The 24,639-nt window shown below is 46.1% G+C and overlaps 1 protein-coding gene across 1 annotated transcript; it reads right to left on the minus strand.

Moving 5' to 3' along the window:
* Positions 1-1,127: 1,127 nt before the first annotated feature.
* Positions 1,128-23,393, minus strand: LOC122380030 (chondroitin proteoglycan 1-like). The gene is made up of 5 exons (XM_043362764.1): positions 23,228-23,393; positions 11,521-11,673; positions 3,085-3,210; positions 2,730-2,924; positions 1,128-2,503 (listed from the first exon to the last, which is right to left on the minus strand). The coding sequence occupies exons 1-5, from the start codon at positions 23,391-23,393 to the stop codon at positions 2,340-2,342; spliced, it is 804 nt and encodes a 267-aa protein (XP_043218699.1). The 3' UTR covers positions 1,128-2,339.
* Positions 23,394-24,639: the final 1,246 nt, after the last annotated feature.

Consider the following 24,639-nt stretch of genomic DNA (forward strand, 5'->3'; position numbering starts at 1 on the left):
AGCCGGGCCGGCCTCGGCGAGCAGCGTTCGGCGGCAGGCGGGCGGCCGCCCACGCCCCGGGCGGCAAGGCCGCTGAGGCGGCGGCCTCCTCTGATTGGTGGAGCGACTCGTGACACGTGACGGTGACGGCGCGGGGTTTGAGTGCATTTGCGCGGACACTGTTCTAGGCCGCCCAGTCTGACGCATGTCAACAGTGTTCTCGCTCTGAAATGTTTTTTTTTGCGTTTCCCACCCACCCACCACCATTTTTTTTTTTTTACACGCACCACACTCTTAAATAAAGATGGATTTTTCCACAAAATGTGGTTTTTTCCCCAGCTAGGTGCCCCGTTTTTTTTTCTAGTTAGGACTTTTTTTCCGGGGAAGGACAGTAAGCTACACTAGCAGTGACCGTCCAGGAAATTACGTGCGTGATCTGCAGATCCGTGATTGCGAGACTCCCTTGACATCGGTTTCTGCGTTTTTCCAGAATTTCCGTGAAATATTGTATTATGACGTAATAATAACAACTAATAAATGGTTTCGCAACAAACGCTTAAGTTTGGTATTTTCTGTACCTACTATTTTATTAATAATTAGTTCATTTTGTTAATAAAACGTCAAAAACACATAAAAAATCAAAGAAATAATTATTAATTACGTCACTTGAATTCTTACGGTGCGCCACCAAGTGCGCCAACAACTGTCTCGTATCACGCAATCTCGCAGATTCTGCAAAAAGTTCGTAGCTCTGAACTTTATATCGGTACGGAATATCCTGACCGTCCTGACTATCCGGCATTTCCTGGACTGAACGTCCGGGATTTCCTTGACTGAATCTGCGTGACCCCAGTGTAGCCGACCCTGTGTATTTCCTATCAGCTGAACTTGACCTGCGCACCGATTTTCTGCAAAACCCGAAAACTCGCAGATCACGGACGTAGGATCCCGCATAGTGTAGCTAGACCTTAATGGAGGACACACACGACAGGGTTTCTGGTTTGGGTGGTGACACCATTGCGCCGCGCGGGGGAGGGGTGGTGGCCCGTTGGCAGGGACATCTGATGAAACGGAAATGCTATAATTAACTGTATAAGCAGTATAACCATCAAAACAAATGTGGCAATACATTTATTTGTTATTCGGCAAACACAATAAGGTCATTATCGACCATAAACATTAAATGTAAGAATGATAACGAAGCTGTAATGAGAAGACGACTCCGTTCACAAATACATAGACATTCACCCCGTTCGCATGAGTCAGAGAAAATGACGAGTAGAATGGATATAACCGTCAAGCGAATAAAAACGTAGGTTTCGACTCATGTAGATTGGTAAAAGCGCGCAAAACTGACGCTTGCGCCGTACAAATATCTCCAACGAATTACTGGGAGATATACGCTCGCATGTATTTAGGGCCTTGCGCTCGCAAATCGCAGTCTCCCGGGCGACAAAGAATCTACGTCGGCCGACCAATAGCTTTTGATAACCGTGGCTGGCTGGAACGTGATTGGCCGGACGGGCGACGCCGGTCGACGCCGCGCGAGGCCTTGCCCGAGGCGGTCCCTCCGGGGCCGCGACGCGGAGAGACTGACGCCCCGCGCTCGCGCGCTCGGCGCGCGCTGCGGAGGTATACGTATGTCCCCGCGTAACGGAATTCATCCGTGGCGTGTTTTCTTTTCGATAGCGCTCATATAGACGGGGCTGTTGGCCCCGTATTTATCCGTGCTCTGGCTGATTGGATATCCACGTTCAGGCTGAACGACACATGTAAACGGGGTGGTTGAGAATGAAAAGAATTCCGTGAAAGTAGTTGCATATTGTGAGAATGCCGCGGGCCGTGTAGAGCATTCACAGCTTCACGCCGTTGATAAGGCGCCTCATTTTATGACTAGCCGGGTAACCGCGGAACCCATGAACTGAAGGTTTCCTTTGTCTATAGCAATATTAACCCTCGCCTGCACATGCCATTTTCTCATCCTAAAACACACATGGGGGGGGGGGTGTTGCCACCCCCCTCGCGCAATTTCGTTCCTGCTAGAGATAGAGCTTTGCCGCAAGACCTACAAATTCTTTGGGAAGAGACGAATCCAATGGTACCCAATTCTGCCTCATTAGGTCAATCATTGATCACAGAAACTTGAAATTTTCAGTGGACGCTCAGAAAGGATAGAGGAGCAGCTATACAAAAAAAACAGGCTTCTATCTCTGAAAATGTTTGGTGCAGAACAGAACAACTACCTGGGGGGGGAGGGTGGCAACCACCCACCCCCCTCCCATGTGCGGGCGAGGGTTAATGAATGACTGACGCGATGGTAGTCCTACCGCTAAAATTGGCGGCGTCACTGGCTTCACTACCTATACACACCCGACCACTGCTGACAGCAGGTTACACGTCAGGATGCTCTGATCCCATGCTGTTCCAGTGCCGCAGCTCTGAGGAACCAGCACTCCGTTGGAGCAAGTGAAGAAGCTGCGGCAGTCAGTCTCATCCGGGTAGAATTGGCCATGAACGCATGGCTCTGTAATTGTCGAAAATCAGTCAGTGAAGGAATGTAGAGGCATAGGAGGGCTTGGCATGCACATCAGTAGCAGCTAAGGCATTAAGGTACGGAACTGGGTTGCTCGGTACAGCAGGCTACATCTCATTATAATCATCTCTCTTTGTACGAACTGAAGAGTTAGGTAGGTATCCGATGGCTCAGTGGCCAATGCTCATCTATTACCTGTATGTAAGTACATACGTACCGGTCGGTGCTGCCGGAGTGGTTGTGGACGCTGTTGTTGGCGGTGTTGTTGACGCAGTGGATGACGCGGCTGAAGGAGGTGCATTAGAGGTTGCTGGTGCGTCTACGCCGGCCATCGTTGCCGCAGTGGTAATGATTGAGGAGGCTTCAGTTGACGGGACATTGGTCGAGGTGGCTTCGTTCGGCAGTATTTCTCCTGTTTGAAAATATTAGTCAGTAGAATCGCCGCTATTGAAGCATACAAAAGCGTACAATTTAATTGAACTAGTCATAGACCTCTGAACAGTATTTACTATACCTATGAAAGACCGGAAGATGTTTCCAAATTATGAACTTATGCGATGAGTATGTCTCACCACACGTTGTTTTGTTGATCGGTGCCAGTCCCACCGGACAGAAGCAGGTGTTTGACTGGCACGTGGCCACACCCGACGTCAGAAAGCTGCACTCGCGGTCATCGGCACACCAGTCGCCCAGGAACGCTGAAAATATGGGACGTGCTCGTACGTGCAATTACGATATACCATTACGATTATACCATTGCTCGTACGAGCAATGGTATTACTAAAAATTTAGTTAGGTTCGTGACACTGTAAAGTGGAAACGACGGATTGTTTCGTTAGGCTTGGCTTAACCCGTGCGTGTCTGTGGCAGGGGCCGCACAGAAGCCAGGTAACGTGAGTGAGCGGAGGGGACCGTGTCCAGTCGTGAGGCACGTTAAACGTTCGGACAAAACCCTGCCATACAACTGGAATGGCTCGATCCGGTGGTGGGGTCAGGGTCAGCACAACAAGCTATGCTTAGTGCGGGCTCCGATTCCTCAAATCCGCCCATTCAACCATTCGGACTAAATTTATTATAAAAAAAAAACGTAGAGGGGACCGAAACGGGCCTTGACCCTCGTCGGCACAGCCCATTTTGCGTCCTTCGACGGCATATGAGGGATGTCCGGACAAATTGCCAAAATGCGACTTGCCGAATGTCATTTTGCCGAATGCATTTGGCCGAATGTCATTTTGCCGATATGCTTTTTGCCGACGTGTCAAAAAGTCGAAATGCTAAAAGTCGAAATGCCATTTGCCGACATGCCTTTTTGCCGAAATGCCAATTTGCCGAAATGCTTATTAGCTGAATTGTGATTTGCCGAAATGTCGATTGGTCGAAATGTCAATAAGTCGAAATTAAATTTGCCGAAATGTCAATTTGCCGAAGTGTCAATCTGCCGAATTGGCAGTTTGCCGAAATGTCGATTGGTCGAAATGTAAATTTACCGAAATCAGTAGGTGGAACTATGGTCATGAGTACCCAAATATAGGAACGTTCCCATTTTTGGGAACGGAGTTCCCAAATATGGGAACGGGCGTTCCCATTTATGAGAACGGAAGGTAATTTTTCGGCCGTTCGCCCACTAAAACTCAATAGTGCATCACGTCTCAAAAAAGTGCACGCTAATTTAAGTATCTACTAAGTCTCTATAAAATTATCTTTAATCTGACCGTTGAACAAGGAAATTGACCGTCGAATGATATTTTTAATGATTTTTTGAAATGACCGAATGGTGAAAACATGGCTTATACTACATTTAACATGCAATTGAAAGGAAAATGAAGCGTTTTTTTACATTTTGAGGTCAAGTATAATAATTTTCGCCTGGTTATGAACTTTCATACTATCGACACCAGATGCTGACAAATGCAAGCGAACACGCGGACAGTCCCGAGGTAATATTGTTGACTTTTGGTGTCGGGGCGCACGACCGCGTGGAACGTCAGTGATTTTACCGAACTACTGTTGTAAACTCAGTTTCAGTGGCTTAAAATTATTCAGCTGTATTTTATCAGCCCGGAAAGACATTTTATTTGGATGCTAGCTGTTTAGCGATGTTTTATAAGGAGCGTCATGAGCGTGGTTTTTGTCTTCCGTGTTTCTAAGCATGATAGTTTTGGGGGAATTTCTCTTATATGGGTCGCTCTGTGTGGCTTATTTATAATTTTTATGCTGATTTCGATCATTCCTCGTGGCCATCCTACCAGGCCTTTTGCCACTTACACTCATTAAGAAAGGAAAAAACTAGATTTTCATTGGGACTAGGTGTTTTGAGGGTGTAACATATTCAGCGTTCCCATTTTTGGATACTTCCTTGTGCTCGTCAACGATCGGTGATAAGCAGACAGGTGCTTGACATCTCTCCACCCTCGGCGCGGACGGTGGATATAGGTATGGAAGACCTTGTTGAGCATCGCCGAGCGTTGTGAATTACGTAATCCTGCAGAGGGGGGCGTGCCCCCTGCGGGATCGACGGGAATAAGAGTGCAGAAGACCCGGCGAAACATGCGACGGTCTTGCCGGAAAGGTCATCTGATGATTGTTGCGTTAACAATAATTTACGGCGTTGGACGTGATGCTTGTTAATGAAAAGAGCCCCTGAAAGGCGTCGGTGAAATCGTTCCCAATTTTGGGTACGCCGTTCCCATAATAAGGAACGCTTGCAGCGCCAGTGTACGAGAGCGTTCCCAAATTTGGGCTCGCGGCCCGGATGTTGGACTGCTTTAGAAATAGGGGAAGGATTTGAAACTACGATGGGCCTTACAATATCAAACTCTTTCCCAACAATATTGAGGCAAATATCAGGCGGTTCACGATCGTTTTATATTTTTTGGGCGTCATTAAACGGTTCTTTTTCTTGTTTTAAATAATGCCTACATGGCGTTCCCATATTTGGGTTTATCGTTCCCAAACATGGGAACGAAAATGCGTTCCCGAAAATGGGTACGCTTGACCATAGTTCCGCCTACTGAAATGTCAATTTGCCGATATGTTGATTAGTTGAAATGTAAATTTGCCGAAATGTCAATCTGCAAACCTAGGCTAGGTCAGGTTAGGTTAGGTTAGATTAGGTTAGGTGATATCTATTTAGGTACTTTAGGACCGATCACCAATTTACTTTTGGTGCAATCCCCAAGTAAGAAGCAAATCACAAAATATTCTTTGACCTTCTGATTTTATATCTAATAATTATTCATTGCACAAACAAGTTTAAAAGCAGCGATACAATATAAAAATTAACATCGAACTACTCGTGGCGAAGCAGTGCAGTGCCGAAGGCAATGCCTTGGGAGAGATTACAGGCAATGGTAAGTCAAATATTTTTAGGTTAAGTGGTTGTGTATCTGGCTTCAGGCCGATAACCACTTAACCTAAAAATATTTGACTTACCATTGTCTGCAATCTATTCATAATTCATGTGAGTGACTTCTTCCTTATCAACGGGTAGAAAAAATCAGTAGGTCAGGTTAGGTAAGGTTTGGTTATGTTTCTTTCTTCATATATTGGTGACATGCAAGCATCATATCAGGATTTAGGAGCTCCAAAAATGAAAGAATGTGTAAAATTTACCTTTAACCCTCGCAAGCACATGGGGAGGGGGGTTGCCACCCCCCCCCCCCCAGGTAGTCTTTCTGCTCTGCACTCAACATTTTTAGAGCTAGAAGGCCGAGTTTTCGTATAGCTGCTCCTCTATCCTTTCTTGACGTCCACTGAACATTTCAAGTTTCTGTGGTTTTTGGTTTCGGAGATATGACCTTGTTTTTCAGGTCATGTCATGACCCAAATGGCCAATTCTCAACATCTTGCGTTGGCTATGGGCCTTGTGAGCTTTTGACACCTTGATTTCGGCCTTTTTTGCCAGTCTTACCTCCCACCTATCATGGAACATGTTGTTCGACGATGTTCAGATGTCAAGATCAAGGTCAAGGTCAACCTAGGTCATCTAAGATAATTGCGTTTTAGGCAAGCGGAAATTACTTTTTGTGAAGTTTTTTGACTACATTTTTGGTAAAAGCTTCTCAGATCATGATTTCATGTAATATGGACACATAAACAATCGGTGCACACATCAGTATACACACAAACACACACAGACATACAAACACATATAATTGACCTTGACCTAACTTGACCTGAAATGACCTCAGCAGCAAAAACCTGGTCGGGTAGAGTGACAAAGAGGTTCTAGCTGGCTTGGCACCAGAAAACGGCGTCGTCATCGGTATATGATAAGCAGCGCACTTGATATCCAACGGTGACCCAAAACAGCAACATTTTTTAGTTTGACCTGACCTGGAAGGTCAATGACTGACCTGAGAAGGTAAAACTGGATATCATTGGATTCGTCTCTTCCCAAAGAATCTTTTTGGTCTTTACCGCTAAGCTCTATCTCCAACAGGAACGAAATGGCGCGGGGGGTGGCAACCCCCCCCCCATGTGCGTTCTAGGATGGGAAAATGGCATGTGCGGGCGAGGGTTAAAAGTGAGTCGGTCCTAGAGTTAATATTTACGGGTTGGGTTAGGTTAGGTAAGGTTAATTTCGGCTAATTGGCATTTCGGCAAATTCACCTTTCGACTAATTGACATTTCGGCAAATTGACCTTTTGACTTATTGACATTTCGGCAAATTTACATTTCTACTAATTAGCATTTCGGCAAATTAGCATTTCGGCGAATTGACGTTTCAATTTTCGACTAATTGACTCTTCGGCAAATTGACATTTCGAATAATTGACATTTCGGCAAATTAGCAATTCGGCAAATTGACATTTTCGACTTTTTTGACACGTCGGCAAAAAGACACGTCGGCAAAATGCATTCGACATATTGGCATTCGGCGAAACACAGTTCGGCAAATTGTCCTGCAACCATATGAGCGTTGGTTGTTACGACCCCCCCCCCCGCATTTGGCCCCTGCTTCGCGGAAAAACGAGCGTGCTGCCCGTCACGAGAGGAAGCCAATGATACCCAATTTTAAGGTCCTAGGTCATCGGTTGACCTTCCAGGTCAGGTCAATGAACCAAAAATCGGGAATATCGGGACCTGTTAGAAAGTCGTAAAGTGTGGCTGCTAAGGGGTTTTCCGGGGTGTTGATCACGAATATCGTGTTAGTTTTGATCACAGATGATGTCGTTAAGCGTTAAGACCAGGCCGGGTCAGGTCAGGTCAGGTCAACCGGTAGGGGTCGTGACGGGTATTCGTAGTATGTACCTGTCATCCGCCTCTGACAGCTTTGTAACATGTTACGAAGGCACCAAAACTACTTCGTAAATGTTCAAATGGTTGCTAAATTCGAATTCAGCTCCAAAAACTAGCCTAGAAACATGTGAAACTCGAAAAAGTGAACCGAGGTCACCAAAGGTCAATAACCTGACCTGACCTTCAGGTGACCTTGACACCCACCCTAATGCATGAGAGCAACATCAAATCACATGTTTGAACGCTTGAAACCACGAAAAGACTGCAAACGCGCGGCTAATGCGAGCAGACATACGCCGAATCGCGATTCCGGCCAAACATGGTCTCGGAAAAGAGGTCACAGGTCAAAGGTCATTTGGGTCAGGGTCATGAAATTTTCAGGATCAGGGTAGGTGTAAAATTGATCAATGCGAGGGTACTGAAAGTTTCGTCGCGATCGGCCGCCTTTTTACGCGAGTTATTCGCGAAAAACCTTAGGGGGGTTGCATCAACCCCCCCCCCCCCCTGTGCCGGCGAGGGCTAGCCTAGAAGCATGTAAAACTCGATAAAGTAAGCCGAGGTCATTAAAGGTCAATGACCTGGCCTAACCTTTAGCTGACCTTGACATCCACCCTAATGCATGGGAGCAGCATGAAATCACATGTCTGAACGTTTTAAACCACGAAAAGATTGCAAACGCGCGGCTAAGGCGAGCCGACATACGTGGAATCGCAATTCTGGCCAAACATGGCCTCGCGGAAAGTAGGTCACAGGTCAAAGGTCAGTTGAGTCTGGGTCATGAAACTTTCAGGTTAGGTGTGAAATTGATTAACACGCGCAGTGGAAGGGGGGGGGGGGCGGATTTCGCCCTTCCCTCCTGTTTTTCGCCAATAACTCGCGCCGCAAACATAATATTAATGTGAAATTTTGGATACCTGTCCATAATTGAATTGCGGATCTTCTCGTGCAAGAAATAAGAAAATCAGTTCACAACTTTTCTAGTAATAGCGGTGTAAAGTCAAACATCCTGCCGCCGCGGCGGCGTGGCGGCGCGGCGGCCGGCGCTAGCCGTTACGCGCCGCCTGAATTGTAGACTGTGCCGGGGCGGGACGGTTCCGTCTTTACATCGCGCTCCTTACTGCTGATTACATTAGATTCGCGTCAAATTTGGTGGGAAGACTGAGAAATGTACAGGCAATCATATGGTCAAAGAATTTTGAAAATCGACCGGTAACAACTTGAGTTGTGAGCGTGTAAACACAAAATTGTGATTGTCGCGTTTCCCGCGTCGGCCGATCCCGCTTCAGCCGGCGACATCTTACCCTTAGCAGGCTTCTAACTGCCATATTTATTGTTGGATTAACTAGAAATTCACTATACGTACTCGCAAATGTTTGGTCTTTCGTATAGTGAAAAAAAAGAAAATCGGCCGGTAACTTTTTGAGTTATCGGCGTGAAAACGCAAAAAAGTCGCCGCAAAATGACCTTGTAGTCGGCGCGCCCTTCAGCCCCAATAAACAAACAAACAAACAAAAAAGTCGCTCATATGGCAGATTTGATCACATTTGACCTCATTTGACCTTGAAGATATTGACCTAGGGTCATGAAATTCACACACAACAGAGTTCCCCATGGTCCCCACCTACCCTCCAAATTTCGTCTTTCTAGCTCCAGTGGGAGCTGAGATCTTAGGGGGGGGGGGCGACATCCGCCCCCCCCCTTCCACTGGGCGTAGTACTCGCAACCCTTCCACTGCGCGTGTTAACGCGAGGGTTTTAAAAGTTTCGTCACGATCGGCCGCCTTTTTCCGTGAGCTAGTCGCGAAAAACCTTGGGGGGGGGGGGGGGGTCATCAACTCCCCTGTGCCGGCGAGGTTTGAAAGCAAAATTGGTATCCCGGCCTTACTTGCAATCACCGGTATTGCAAAAAGGGCGCATTTTAAAGTTGAATTTTTTCAACAAAAGACATGTCTATCGGATGCAGTTTGAGATGAGGAACACGATAGTGCTATTTACCTATATTGGTGTATGAAGTCAAATTCGTACTGAAGAATTGATTTGGAAAGTTTAAAATTGTAAAAATTTTTGCTAAAGGATGCGTACCTATAACTGGGCTATTTTTTAAGATATCTGCCTAAAACTTGCTAGAGTAAGTCATAAGCATGTTTTCTATCATATATATTCCGTTTTTTCGAAAATTAAAAAAAAAACTTTTTGAAAAAAACATAAAAATACAAATTTTGAATCTTAAACCGCGCCCCGCTGGGGTCTGCCGAGCAACGCGCCCTGCTGGGGGGGCAATTTGCCCCCCACCTCGAGAACCACGCAACATAGCGACAAGCGGCAAACGGCGTTGGATAGCCCCAACAGGGAACTACCTTGTGACCCAATTTCATTAACCTAGGTCAAACTGATGACGTCACAGTTTAGGTCAAATGTCGAATTTTCACCGTTTACAGGCATTTCAAGAATTGCGTTGTAAAATCGAGTAAAAGGCATTTCATTGAAAATCATCGATGGGTAAATGTTCGTCAAACACATATTTTGTTATTTGAGGTCACTGATACCAGGTCAGGTCACAGAGGTCACTTAGGGTCACAGAGGTCACACAGGTCACTTAGGGTCTCAATATGAAAATATCATGTGATGCATGTTTTATGGTCCATTTTATATGCCAAACACGATTATGTGGGTCAGACAGCCTTTGGGGTCAGTTTAGATTATGTTCTGGTGAAGGTCAGGTCAAGGTCAGGTCAAATTAGGTCAAATTTCAATGTTGATATTTTGTGCATTAAATGGGTATCGATTCGATGCAGCTTGTCACGGGGAGTTCGATGGTGGTTTTTGTTTTGCGCTACGTGGTCTAGAATTGCTAAAAATTGAGTTTAAAAAATGACGTCATCAATTTTGAACAGTTGTTTCGCTATAACTTGGCCAAAAAAAAGGAGGTATCGATCTTGAATTTGGTATGTATATAGAAGAGCGAAGGGACTATCACATATTCTGTTTTTTTTTTCGAAATTCGGAAAAAAATGATTTTTTGTGTTTTTCTTAAAAAATCATTTTTGTGATTTTTTTAGGTCAAAAGCCCCAAATTTCGAAAATCTAAGTTAGCAGTTTTGTAGCGCTGTGTTATGTCTACATGACCATATAAAGAACTTTAAAATTGCTTGGTGACTGTAGCTTTTGTGAGCGTTTCAAGATTTCATGTTTTTTGCTCATTTTTGCTCGAACATGACCTCAGTTTGACCTCAATAACTCCTGACCTAGGGTGACCTAAGACTTGCAATTTTGTGTGAAGGTGTCAAATTGATGCCCGGGAAGGTACTGAAAATTCGGCGGCGCTCGCTACGTCAAACGGTTTAGAAGTTATTGCAGAAAAACGGGATGGGGGCTATGAATAGCTACCCCCCCCCCAGGGGGGCGCGGGTTAAATGTTACATTTAAAATCGGTCTGAAACGGCAAAAACGGCAAAATCACGTCATTTTGCGAGTGGCCTGCCGGAATGCCTGTCTCCATGCGCAGTGTTTGAGAACTAGGTAGGTCTCTGGGACTGGGTAATAACGACGAATAAGGGTAAGTCCGAGAGAATTTATAACATTCTCTTACTTAGCAGGTAGGTACCATATCGGTGGAGGTATTTATTTGCTTATGTCGAGCCTTGCGTAAGTGTTTGGTTTAAGCTAAATATAAATATATAATATATGAGTAAAGTTATCTGGGAATAAGCAGCCTGAAAATACAAGACACCTTTGCAGCCTTCTGGGACCATGATATAGCCTCCTCACCGAGAGCATGTCTGTAGAAGACTGGACTGGCCGTGGCCGGTCGTAGGCCACCGGTGTTCCCCCGAACACTAAGGTGGGTGCAGGAGCTAACATCAGCCTCGTAAAACCAGCTGAGACAGGCCGGCTGCGATAGACAGGACTGCTTACACCAGCCTGGAAAGGAAACGGCGGTGCTATGTTGAGCCTGTCCCGTAGCTCAGTTGGTAGAGCATTGGACTCCCGGTAGTGAGAGCCCGGGTTCGAGTCACTACATTTGAGACTCCTGATTGGGATGGTCTGTGGTTGGTGGGATCAGCCGCAGCCAGTTAGTTGGGTGGAACAAGCAGGGCACGTTTGACCCGCGCATGACTGGGCCGTATTTTCCATAACGCGAGTGACTGGGGGGGGGGGCTCTCCAGAGCCCCCCTCCTATCTCCGAAACTTCTGGGCCGATCGTCAAAATTCAAACAGCGTCTGATAGCCCTGGAAAAACTGTCGAGCGAAACCTATTTTCATTGACCTCGAGGTCACCGATAACGGTTGGCCTGCCACCAACCGCAACCATACCTATCAGGAGGCCCATGTCAAGCGCCCGTCACGCTTCGAACCTGGACTGTTATAACCGGGAACGCGTGCTATCACCAAGCGGAGCCCAACGCTCAACCAACTGAGCTACGGGACCGCAAAATGTCAGGTCAATTTTGCGACATCCATTATAAGTCATTGGGAGAAAATTGAAATGCTCTTCTTTTGGCCGAAAACACATTCAAACATTCAAACATTCATTCATTCATTCATCATTCTTCAAACAAGGTGACACAGGTAAACATGACACAATGAATCGGGAAAATTGCACCTGTGACCCCTTCTATGCCCTGTGGTCATCTAAGATCATGAAACATCTCCAACAGTTTTTAACCATAACTTTAAGTAGAAACATGCCAAAGCGCTGAAAACACCATGAATGTGTTCAGCTCAACAATACCTATCGAATGACATGCAACATGACCTTTTTGTGGCCTTGACCAGGGGTCAAATTTTCAAGTTGATCTTTTTCAGGTCAACTTATACCTAGTTCATTCCACCCGTCTCGACGAGACAAACTAGATGCTGGTAAAATCAGCGTCATACAAGTTTCAAGTCAAAAGTTATGATACAAAAACTTTTTCCGCAAAAACGCCAACCTGGAAGCTAAACCGTTGAACTTAGGTAAAATCTGAGAAAATAACTCAGAAAGACCTTTGAAAGAGCTATCGAATGCGCTTTCCCGCAGCACTGCAGCTCTATTGGTTCCTGACTTATGCGCCGATTTGTGAAAAGTTGTCAAAATTGGGAGCAAAGGTTCATTAGAATATTACCTTTGGTGACCTTCAAAGACCTCAGCGATGGCCAGATAAAAAAATGACGTGGGTAATTCTGAAATATACTGTAGCGAGCTATCTGCTGCTTTTTACCGCGCCTTTCTAGATTGCTTACTTTCCGAGATAACCTGGTGTGGCCAAAAAGCCCCCCCCCCCCTCCACCGTGGCGAGGTTGGCTGAGAGGTCCACCCGGGCGCTGGCTAAACAAAACATCCATAGTTTTATCTTCCGTTGACTACATATTACTCTTTACGTCGATTTAGAGACAATATTTGGCTATTCAAGGAAATTCAGGAGGTCGTCGGTCTTACTGGGGACGGTCCCCAGTATCCCAAAAGTTACTGGGGACCGGTCCCCAGTGTCCCCAGTGGTGGTTACGCGCCTGGCCAGGCAGCGTTCCAATGACAGGCGTGTGCATCACAATTTGTCAATAATATAATATGTCAATAATATAAATAAATCAAATGCTGCCAGATCCAGAAAGGAAAAACTTCGCCGCATGAAGGTTTCATACACACCAGTAACTTTACAGTAAACTTTTTGCTTCGAAATAAAAGTAACGATTAACGGATTAACGGACTAAATTTTAACGATTAACGGAGCCGAAAAGTAACGGAACTAAAACGGTCCGTTACACGTGGAAAAAATTAGCGAGTCCGTTAATCGTTAACCCAAAATTTAGTTCCGTTAATTAACGGATTAACGATTTAACGGACTTGCCCACCTATGTTGATAGCGCAGTCTATTCTGAGTCCTCTCATGCAAAGAAATTGGATCTAGCTTAACCCGCGCCCCGTAGGGGGGGCCGAAACGGCCCCCCGTGTCCTTTTCCCTCGATATCTCCTAAACGGCTGGAGATATCGCCACCAAACGTTCAGGACCCCTCCGGGCATCAATTTTACACAATATGACCAAAAATTTTTCCAGAGGCTATGATAGGTTGGCCACAAATGACGTCAGAATGACGTCATGTTCTGCCATTTTCGACCGAAAAAAGACCTTCGCCAGAAGAGCTGTCAGGCCCACAGCTTCGAAGATACAGAAAAATGACCAAGACATAAAAGGTGTAGAATTGACAGGGCTGCAAAACTGCTATCTCGAATTTTTTAAACTTTTGAGTTTTGACCCCCAAAAATCAAAAATGCCATTTTTTTATATATTAGCAAAAAAACAAAAAGTTTTTTGAGTTTCGAAAAAACCGGAATATATGTGATAGTACCTACCATCTTCTATCTACATACCTAATTTCAGATCGATATCTCGTTTTTTGGCCAAGTTATAGCGAAAAAACTGTGCAAAAATGATGACGTCAAATTTTTAAACTCAATTTTTGGCAATTCTAGACCACGTGGGGCAAAACAAAGACCACCATTGGACTCCCCGTGACGAGCTGCATCGAATGGATACCCATTTTATGCAAAAATATCAACTTTGATATTTGACCTAATTTGACCTGACCTTGACCTGACCTTGACCAAAACGTGACCTAAGCTGGCTCCAAAGGCTGCCTGACCCGCATAATCGCATTTGTCATGTAAAATGGACCATAAAACATGTGTCACACGACACTTTCATATTGTGACCCCCGGTGACCTGACCTCGCTGTGACCTGACCTGGTATCAGTGACCTCAGATAGCAAAGTATGTGCTTGACGAACAATGTACCATCGATGGTTTTCAATAACTTACCAATTTACTCGATTTCACAACACATTTCTTGAAATGACTGTGAACGGTGAAAATCTGACCTTTGACCTGACCTGTGACGTCATCGGTTTGAACTAGGTCAATGAAATTTGGTCACAAGGTAGTTCCCGGGTGGGGCTATCCAACGCCGTTTGAATTTCGAAAATCGGCCGGTAAATTTCCGAGATCTTAGGGGGGGGCCGAAACGGCCCCTCCCCTACGGCTGGTAGGGTCCGCCGGTAGCCCTACGGGGCGCGGGTTAAAAACTGAGCTCATGGGAGCGATTGCCGTGGTTAAATGTTTTGCGTCGAAATCGGCCGACCATGACGTCACTCTGACGTCATTTCTGGCTGACCTATGCACAGTAGGCGATTTCGCTATTCTAGCACGTCATGGCTTATATCTCGAGTTAGGCTCGAAAGAACTTAGCTTGTAACCTCTCATCTTGTAGAACACTTCACTTTCACCTGACATTGTGTTTTATATCAGAAACTGCTGTGTTTTCTTTGCAATATGCAATAAAGCAAACAATGCCTTTCCCCCATAGGCTTATAACAGGACGGAAAGCTGAAAGTGAAAACTACTGTGACCTTTTCAAAGTAACTAATGACTTAGGTTGTCTCTGCGCAGGCGCAGAGCTGAGTGGTTGGTCCGCCGGAGGCTCCGTGCTTGTAGCACACATAGAAGCTGTAAAGCGTTCGTTTCGCGACAAAAACTTACTTATTTGTTTGAAAGTTTCTTGCATTATATATTGATATCATTTTTACTGCAAGATATCAACCAAGTGATGAAAAATAACCTCATTTGTAAAAAGGTAAGAATAGCAAGATAAAGTGAGAAGCGTCATATTTGTCCCGAAGCAGCTATCCAACTGCCTGCGGAACCTGTCAAAATAATTATAAAAACAAACGTGACGTTGTGAGCAAAGCGCCTTTAGAGCAAGTATTTTTATAAGCGTCGTAGCCCTCCATTAAAACGGCGAAAAAGCTGTGTGTATAGAGAATCATCATGAAAAAGAAAGAAGGAACCAAAACAAGAGAGCTTCAGAAGAAAATTAAAATACTTCAGGACCAACTTACCAGCCAAAGTGACCTGGTCTCTGCTATGGGTGTTCAATTGGCAGAGCTGATGCACGATTTGAAAGCAGAGAAGGAAGAGAGGTGTTCAAACTTTCACGGCATCCCAGAGTCTCTGGATGTGAACAAGCTGTGGGCTATCATTCGGAAGATAGAAAGTGATGTAAACGAAATCAAAGGGCATCACGTACACTGTAGAAACCTCAGCAAGTCAGTCGATGAACTCGGAGCGCTCTGCGCAGCTGCTATGGTGGCGGCCGGAACGAAGCTCCACCACGATATTTCTGAGAGGCAGAACACGAAGCCAGTTCAAAATGAAGGTGAACAGCTGTACATATCTAAGCCCACTGCAACTGAGCAGCAGAAAACACATGCGAACATCAGCCCTATGGAAGCTCAGATAAATTCGACTTCTGAACCGCAAAGAGACTTAAAGGCATCCCAACGCGGCAAGAGCGCTCAAGAACGCTCAACGGGTCAAGACGTCGATTCCGGTAACGAAATCCCGACAAACACGGCCAAGAACGATGATGGATCAAGCTGGACCCTTGTGAAAAGACGAGCAAACAAGCCAAAACAGTTTCCCAGTGGAGCCATTCTAGTCGGCGGTGAGAACGTAAGGCGTATCTGCACAGCAGCTAGGGAAGAGTTCAACTTCGGAAGTAATGTCGCATTCTCTTCCTCCCAGCACTCGAGTCCCGCTGATATGAGTCGGCAAATCATCTCCGCGGTAAGAAAAACCAATGCCGACGCAGTGGATGTAGTTATTCATCCGGAAGGAAGAGACACTGTCGAATCGGAAGCTGACAACATCCTGGAGGGCCTCGCACACACGATCACAACAGCAAAGGGGCGACACAACGTTCGAGACGTTGTTCTCTGCTCGTTGATCGAAAGGAGAGACGTAGGTCAAGCCGCATCGGAAAGAATCAGACTGGTGAATGACCAACTGTCATCCCTGTGTGCTGCCTATGGAGCACGATTCCTCGATATGCGTACTCGACTGAAAGACTGCGCCTACAGGGGAATCAACAGGACTGGCTGCCTGTACACCTGGGAAGGAGCCAGAAACGTTTCTCAGCAAATCATCAGTGAAGTGGTCGGTTTTTTAGATTAGATGATGAGTCCGCCCGTGAGCTGTTGGATGCCAAGCAGTCTCACTCAGCTGACCAGCTCGATGACCAGTGTCTTACGGGACTTCAGCATCAGCGCGCTACCGATGAAGCACCACGCGACAGCATCAACGGTAGGGATAGCGCCGACCTTTCCCTAATCGCTACACGGTCAAAAGGATTTATCATTGGGTCATTGAACATCCAGTCAATGAAACCTAAACTGCTAGAACTGTCGGACCTTCTTCACCAAAATCAAATAGACTTGTTCTGTCTCTGCGAGACCTGGCTGCGACCGGCCACTCCAAGTCGCCTGCTTGTCCTGCCAGGCTATAGACTGCACCGTGCCGACCGTCCAGACAACAGCGGGTATGGAGGGGTGGCGCTTGTTGCGAGGGAAGGGCTGACAGTCACTCCGATAAAGGTTTCCTCAGAGACTGTAGCAAGTAGCAAGCTGGAGGCCATGTGGGTAATGGTAAAATGTAATAGCAAGCGACAGATAATAATAGGCACACTGTACCGCCCTCCAAGGAAAAATGTGGGGGACATTGAGGCTGATTTTTGTGATCTGGACAATCAGTTCCAAAACGTCCTCAGCGCACATCCACACACTAAAATCGTGATTTGTGGTGACTTAAACTGCGATTGGCTAAAACCAAACTCTGATTGTGGCAAAAACGCCCTTAACAACTTTGTCACTGACTATTCACTTGCCCAATGCGTGACTGACGCTACGTACTATACAGGATCGCTGCTTGATGTCTTGCTTACAACTTGTCCCCAAGTGGTTATGCAATGTCATACGAGGTTCTGTCATTTTAGTCCTCATAAGATTGCTCTTGCTTGTATCAGTATTCCCCGTGTCCGAAAGCCTCGTCGTATTATCAGATCACGCTGTCTTCGACGCATTGACTTGCAGGCATTTGTGCTTGACCTCTCCCTTGCAAATTGGGAATCAGTGTTTACCGCGTCTACCGTCAGCCTCAAATGGGAGCGCTTTCTTGCTCTCTTTTTGCACATTCTTGATATTCACGCTCCGATGAGAGCTATTCGCATACGAAATTCGAATGCACCTCCAGTTAGTGATCAGACGAAACAGCTTATGACTCGCCGTCGAGTGGCACTAAACGCCGGCGGTCACAGCTCGGCCGAGTATAAGGCATTGAACCGGTCAGTACGGTCAGCCATCAGACGTGATAGACGCCTTGACATTAAACAACGCATCTGCGACCAGGGTCCCCATTCCACTTGGCGGGAAATTAGATCTGTTGTGAGCTCTAAAAAAGCTGAACGCATACTACCCGACCTGACGGCCGATCAGCTTAACGAGTATTTTGTTAGTGTGGGCCCTCGTGTGGCCAACGAGGTGAGGAATGAGGGGCCGGCCACTGACATACCATGCCGTTTACCTCGAGTCGGGGCTTGTGCCTTCAAACCAAGTTTATTAACACTTTCTGAGCTGAGAGATATTGTTTTTCATATGAATGGATCAAACGCATGTGGCCAAGATGGCATCAATATTCAAATGATCCGCATGGCTTTCGATACAATCGGCTATGTGCTTCTTCATTTAGTTAACTCTAGCATTTCCCTTTCCGAGGTGCCATCCTCTTGGAAACACTCTCTTGTTTTTCCCGTTTATAAATCTGGAGAGTCATCAAAGCCTTGTAATTACCGTCCGATTTCGATAGTTCCCGTCATCGCAAAAATTGTTGAACGCGCTGTTCACCAACAAGTGTACAGGTACCTGTCTTATAACCATCTTCTTTCTCCCTCGCAACACGGCTTTCGTCCACGGCACTCAACCGAAACAGCTCTCCTTACCATTTCTGATCACATCCTTTCTGCTAACGACAAGGGAGAATTTTCACTTCTCTGCATGCTCGACTTAACCCTCGCCGGCCGAGGGGGGGGGGGCGGGTGCCGCCCCCCCATAGGGTTTTTTCGCGATAGCTCCGAACACGTTGGCGATAGAGAGCTGAAACTTGGCATACCTGACCTTTGATCCAAGCCGGATCTTTGGACACCAACCGCATTTTTGGGTCAGGTCAGGTCACTGACCTATGACGTCATAAGTGAACCTCTGCACGGTCTTCAGATGTCGCAACTTCGCAACGCCCTCACTGCCAGAGGAGATGTCACAGGGAAATGAAACTTGCAGGATCTAGTATCCATTATGAGTCTCACAACTTGTATATCTCGGATTTTTCCTAAAGGTCATATGAGGTCAGGTCATTTTCGTGACCTCACCATTATAAGTCAATGGGGAAAAATGAAAACTGCTATTCTGGCGCCGGGAACGATCTCCAACTATCTCAAGCACACAGAATCGTGATTTGATGCACTCCTTGCAAGGTTAGATGCGTCACTTTTGCAATGTTGACCTTGCGTGACGTCATTTATGACGTCATCAAGGTCATATTAGTTTTTCGTCAATAACTCTTGATCAAATTGAGCTAGCGAGTCGGGAAAGCCACCAATGGACTCAGGAAGGCCTGCCGAATCGAATGATATGCAACATGACCGCTTTCGACCAACTTCGTGACCTGGGGGTGCTGACCTGACCTTGACCTGAGGTCAACACCCCAAGTTGACCTGACCCGGACAAAAAGTATATCATTCGACGCGCCTGAGCGAGGCGAACACGATGCTGCCAAAATCGGCGCTCTGCGGCCGTTTTTTCCGAAGTTATTCACCAAAAACTGAACCGTACCTTGGGGCACTTGACCTGACCTCAGAGGTCACTGGTTGACCTAGGACCTTAAAATCGGGTACCAATCTCTGCGTCTCGTAACGGCGCACACGCTCGTTTTTTCCGCGACGCGCTAGCTCCACCAGGGGCGAAACGGCGAGGGGGGGGGTCGTACCCGCCCCCCCCCCCTCGGCCGGCGCGTATGTAGAAAACCAATAGGTCCGGCGAGGGTTAAGTAAATGCTTTGACGTGATTGATCACTCTAAACTTCTAACAAAGCTGCAGTTACACGGGATCGAAATTTCCTGGTTTTCTAGCTACCTCTGTGGTCACACTCAAAGTGTTCGTTTTGCCGACAGCAAAGGAATTGTCCAGTGTTCCAAACCCCTCCCTAATGATATCGGTGTATTCCAGGGCTCGGCCTTAGGTCCACTTCTGTATTGTATTTTTGCTAATGATCTAAGTTTGTTTGCTGAAGATGCAGTGATTGTTCAGTATGCGGATGACACGCAGATTTTAGTTAGTGGCAGAAAAGACGAATTCGAAAAAGTAACCTGCAAATTAGAACGAATACTAGAATGCATAGGACTGTGGTTTCGTGCCAACGGACTCAAACTAAACGCTGGTAAAACACAGTTGATGCTACTTGGAAGTCCTAAGAACATGCGCGATCCCCCTAATGGCACTGTTAGATTTCATGGTTGTACTCTGATTCCCGTCTCGGAGACCAGAAACCTTGGAGTCCAGTTTGACTGTACTCTCAGCTGGGATGCGCACGTCTCATCAATCGCTCAGCGTTGTTTTGGTATCCTCATCGGATTAGCGCAACTGAGGGGTCACCTGCCGCCGTCAGTAATCTTGATACTGGTTGATGCGTTAGTCATTTCACATATCCGTTATTGTTTGTCTGTTTATGGTAATGGTACGCGCAAAAATATTAATCGCATCCAAAAAGTCATAAACTATGCGGCTAAAGTCATTTTTGGACGCAAGAAATTTGATCACGTGTCTGACTTATTACATAAATTAGGCTGGCTTAAAGCCAGTGAGCTTGTCGAGTACCATACTCTGTGTATGGCTCACAAAGTGCGTCGCACGGGAGTGCCTAAAACGCTTGCCGACAACCTCATTTTGAGGTCGGACATTCGCGACCGCGATACTAGGCAGAACAACAATCTGCAGGTACCTATGTCCTGTACAGAAATGGGCCGGAGACGCTTTTGTAGTCGCGCACCCCGACAATATAATGCTCTGCCTTATGATCTCACACTACTGTCAATACCAACGTTTGCTAGCAAGTTAGTGAGCCATATATGTGACCGACCTGGACAGACATAATCTAAGTACCTGCGTTCTTGATGACATGTGCGTTAGTGTACTTGAATGTGGCTGTGAACATCTCGAACAACCATCCCACTTTACCTATGTTACATTCAACGTGCAACCTGCAATTTAATTGTTAGAAATTATTATTATCATTTTTCGTTATGTTTATCAATGCTGCGGCATTTGTGTTGTGCTCACTATGTATGATGTGATGACGCCACTGTTTTTCGCTGTTACCGATCCTTTTGGAACTGTAATAGCCCCAAGTCGATTGGGGAAAGTTCCGAAACAATGTGAATACAATGTGAATACAATGTACCGATCAACTAGGCGTCCGCTACGGATATCCCACTTCGTTGCAAACTACGTGGGCCAATCATATGATTGCACAGGACTACGTAGGTGTTTAACAGGACATTCACAATTATCTCTCTCTCTCTCTCTCTCTCTCTCTCTCTCTCTCTCTCTCTCTCTCTCTCTCTCTCTCTCTCTCTCTTTCTCTCTCTCTCTATCTCTCTCTCTCTCTCTCTCTCCCTCTCTCTCTCTCTCTCTCACACACACAAAAAGTCTCTCCATTTCCACATCTTAGGAATAGTAGGCAATGAAAACTTGAGTAGGTGGATGAAAAGGATGACTAAGTGAAAGGAATGTGAGAGTGTGCTGTGTCCGTGAGGGGTAGCGAGGGCGGTAGGGGGTAATTTACAAAGAAAGTGTAGATTGGTATCAGAAGTGGTACCTATTCTCTGTGGTGCACATCCCACGGTTAACATATCGCACAGATTCACCTCTCCTGGCAGAAGCATTATTGTTAGGTGTTGCAGGTCTTGAATTATCATTGCAAAACATATCATACGATATATAGCTAACGAAGTTATAAGCACACAAAATATTCCCCCTCCCGTTTTGACTACCTGAACACGCCTATGATTTTCTAAAACTCTTATCTTTGAAACGTAGTGACACTCTGGCCCATGAGAAAGCTAGCCTGAAAATTTGGTTGATATTGTCCAAGAAAGAACGACGTTCTAGACTTCTGAACATATGTAAAAACACAGCGACTTTTACGTAGTTATTTTTGGTTTCTTGTACTCCAAAATTGCAAACTTTTGAACTTTTTTGGTTGGATAATGTAGCTTTTGACCAGAAGAATCAGATGCTGTTTGTTTCAACTGAAGGGCGGTTCTCGAGATATCAAGGTGTGCCAAACCACCTCTAACTACTCACCAGCTGACGTACCCCCAAAATCGACCAGTTATGTGTTACAAAAACTTCAATAACTCAAAGAGTCGCAAAAAGTGGCAGCTAATTTCCTCAGGATATTGAGAACAATAGCTATGCTACAAGTAAATGGGATTTTTAGCGCCGAATCGTCTGGATGGCAAGAGTTGCGCATTGCCAAAGCCTACTATACAGAATCGGAGCGATGCGTTTGAAAGGGTATAATGCAAATGATATACAAATGCACACGCAATTTCAAAACAAAGTTATTTGGCATGCATAATGCTTAGGAAGGTGTAAGGTATAAGCTTGAATTGCATTCAAACGCATTTTGGGCGATATTCATGAGTAACAGAGCACACAACAATAAGGGTCGGGTCACGGCCCAGCGAAAGATATTTCAGCCTATCGAGCTTGGGTGGCGTTCAGATGGGTATGGTTTGGAAGTGCCTTGCGTAATGTCAAAAATAATATTGTTCTTCACCTGACAGGGTATCTGGCTACACAATAAACCATCATTCGGTTATACTTTTCATTTTGGTATCCTGGGTCCCTGAAGCGCTAGAACGCCTGGATCGCCTACTGTGCTATGGTAGCTTTGAAGTTCATATTTTGACACAAGGTTTCAAATTGATGCAGCCGAAGGTACTGAAAGTTTAGCGTCGATACATCAAGCGGCTTGGAAGTTATTGCAGAAAAACGGGAGGGGGCTATGAAGTATGAATAGCCCCCCCCCCCCCCCCAGTGGGGCGCGGGTTAACTTTGAAATCTAAATTCTCCCGTCACCTGGAATCGCCTGATCGGACGGTAGGAGACGGGGTCTACGCAACAAGGTCCGCTGAGCGTCGACTTCGGCTTTGTCAATCTGCTCATTCATATATTCGAACAAAATTTATAACAAAAATATAATTGACGAAAGATGAGGTACCTACCTTATAATTTCAATGAATGGTGACAGCGATTTTGTGATAAAGCTATTGTACGAGACAACTCACAGATCACGAATATGTGATGAGCCAATGGATCCACACTTTGTCACGAAGCTCTTTCTTGTCCCACAATTCACAACATTAGCTTTTTTTATAAAGAGTACAATTTACAACCGTACGATGTAATAATTTTTCTTTTATTATTTCGGCAGTAAAAAGAAAATCAAGAAACCAGCATCCTTGAAAAAAGAGAAAAAACTTTCATTCCTCTTGTCGTCATTCAAAAGAAGTCAGTGATCGCTTTCACATTGCCTAACCAACCACTCACACTCCGTGTTTCCGCCGAAGCTCTTGAGCACCTCCTCCGGCGGCACGTCGCCCTCCGTGAAGCCCCAGCTGGCAGAGTGCACTATGAACGCTGACGGCGGCAGCGTGAGCTCGGCCGCCGCTCCGAGCAGCCAGAGGGCGGCCACCAGCGCCGCCACCCTCTCCATCGCTGTCGACGGGCCGACGACGGAGGCGACAGTGGCCGACGACGGAGGCGCGGCTCACCGATTCCCGCGTCCGGCTCCAAAACGACGCTTGTTTCTCGGGGCAACTCCTAACTAGTCTACACAGGTGAGCGGTGTGCACTTGTGCAGTTCACACCCGGTTGTTGCGACCAGGCACACACTTCGCACAGCGTGCGGATAAACAAATATTAGATCTTATGTCAGACACTGACGTCCTTTCCTAGCCACCATAAGATAAGTGTTCGGTAGCGAGATTTGTCGATAGTTGCCCCGAAGGCATGTCAAAACATCTGCACTCATCAGGGGCGCAGCCAGGAAAATTTTTGGAGGGGGCTAGAATTGGTGAGGGCGCCAATTTTGGCTCAGGAGGGCGCCAATTTCGGGTCAAGAGGGCGCCAATTTCGGCTTAGGAGGACGCTATCAATGCCGAGCAAGGACGACAAAATGTACACTCGTTTTTCCCTTACATGGTCACGCGACCTTATTCCACTCAAACTACGGTTTATTCTAGGAATTCCAGATGAAAACTGCCTTTACTGACGTATTTCAAACGGAAGCGAGGCGCGGCAGTCTTACAGGCAAACAAAAACGGTCAGTGAATGTCTGCATTACTGGTGTATTTTTCGACCCCACGGCTCAGTTCCTCCGTCTCAAATTCTGGTGTCAAGCGTCGTCTGGCTTACGGCCGACCCAAAAAGGACGATAGTGATAAGTGAATGAGTTGAATGGAGTGAATAAGATGAGTGAATAGTTTGCCGGTCGGGCTAGTGGCACTGACGTGCTCGATGGATGTTTGCCGAACTAGATGCAGTGAGCTCCAAATTAAGGCGCTGGAAACGTTGTCATGCCTTTATTCTCTGGAAATTGCTCTATTTCTAGTTGGCGCCTAAATCGTTTTGGGTTCCCTAGCGCTTTTCTAATTGTAAAACAAAATGAGTTTAAACTGAACTTGGTTTGCTCTCAAGCTCACCTCTCAAGCTCAAGCTTCTACGGCAATTCACAAAATATGACGGATCATGGAAAACCATAATACATAACTAAACGCATCACACAGTGATCAGAACTTACCACTAACCACGGTCAGTAACCAACATCGGTAACGTGGAGAGGGCGCTGACAGTCCGGAGTGTATGGTGAGAAGAACGATGATTATCGGTGAGGAGGGCACTGTAATGTGAGGAGGGCGCCGATCAGGATGGCGCTTTACGGTGAAAAGGGCGCTGATAGG

This window comes from Amphibalanus amphitrite, unplaced genomic scaffold, assembly GCF_019059575.1.
Source record: "Amphibalanus amphitrite isolate SeventyFive unplaced genomic scaffold, NRLGWU_Aamphi_draft 000090F_arrow, whole genome shotgun sequence".
Classification (NCBI taxonomy): domain Eukaryota; kingdom Metazoa; phylum Arthropoda; class Thecostraca; order Balanomorpha; family Balanidae; genus Amphibalanus; species Amphibalanus amphitrite.

Bases quoted from the DNA above. Each gene is read 5' to 3' on its own strand.
- LOC122380030 (XM_043362764.1), bottom strand. From the start codon at position 23,393: ATGGAGAGGGTGGCGGCGCTGGTGGCCGCCCTCTGGCTGCTCGGAGCG. The intron at 11,674-23,227 runs GTGAGTGGTTGG...TTTCCTTTCCAG, and splicing joins CTTCGGCGGAAACACGGAGT to GCTGGTGTAAGCAGTCCTGT. The intron at 2,925-3,084 runs GTGAGACATACT...ATTTTCAAACAG, and splicing joins GATCAACAAAACAACGTGTG to GAGAAATACTGCCGAACGAA.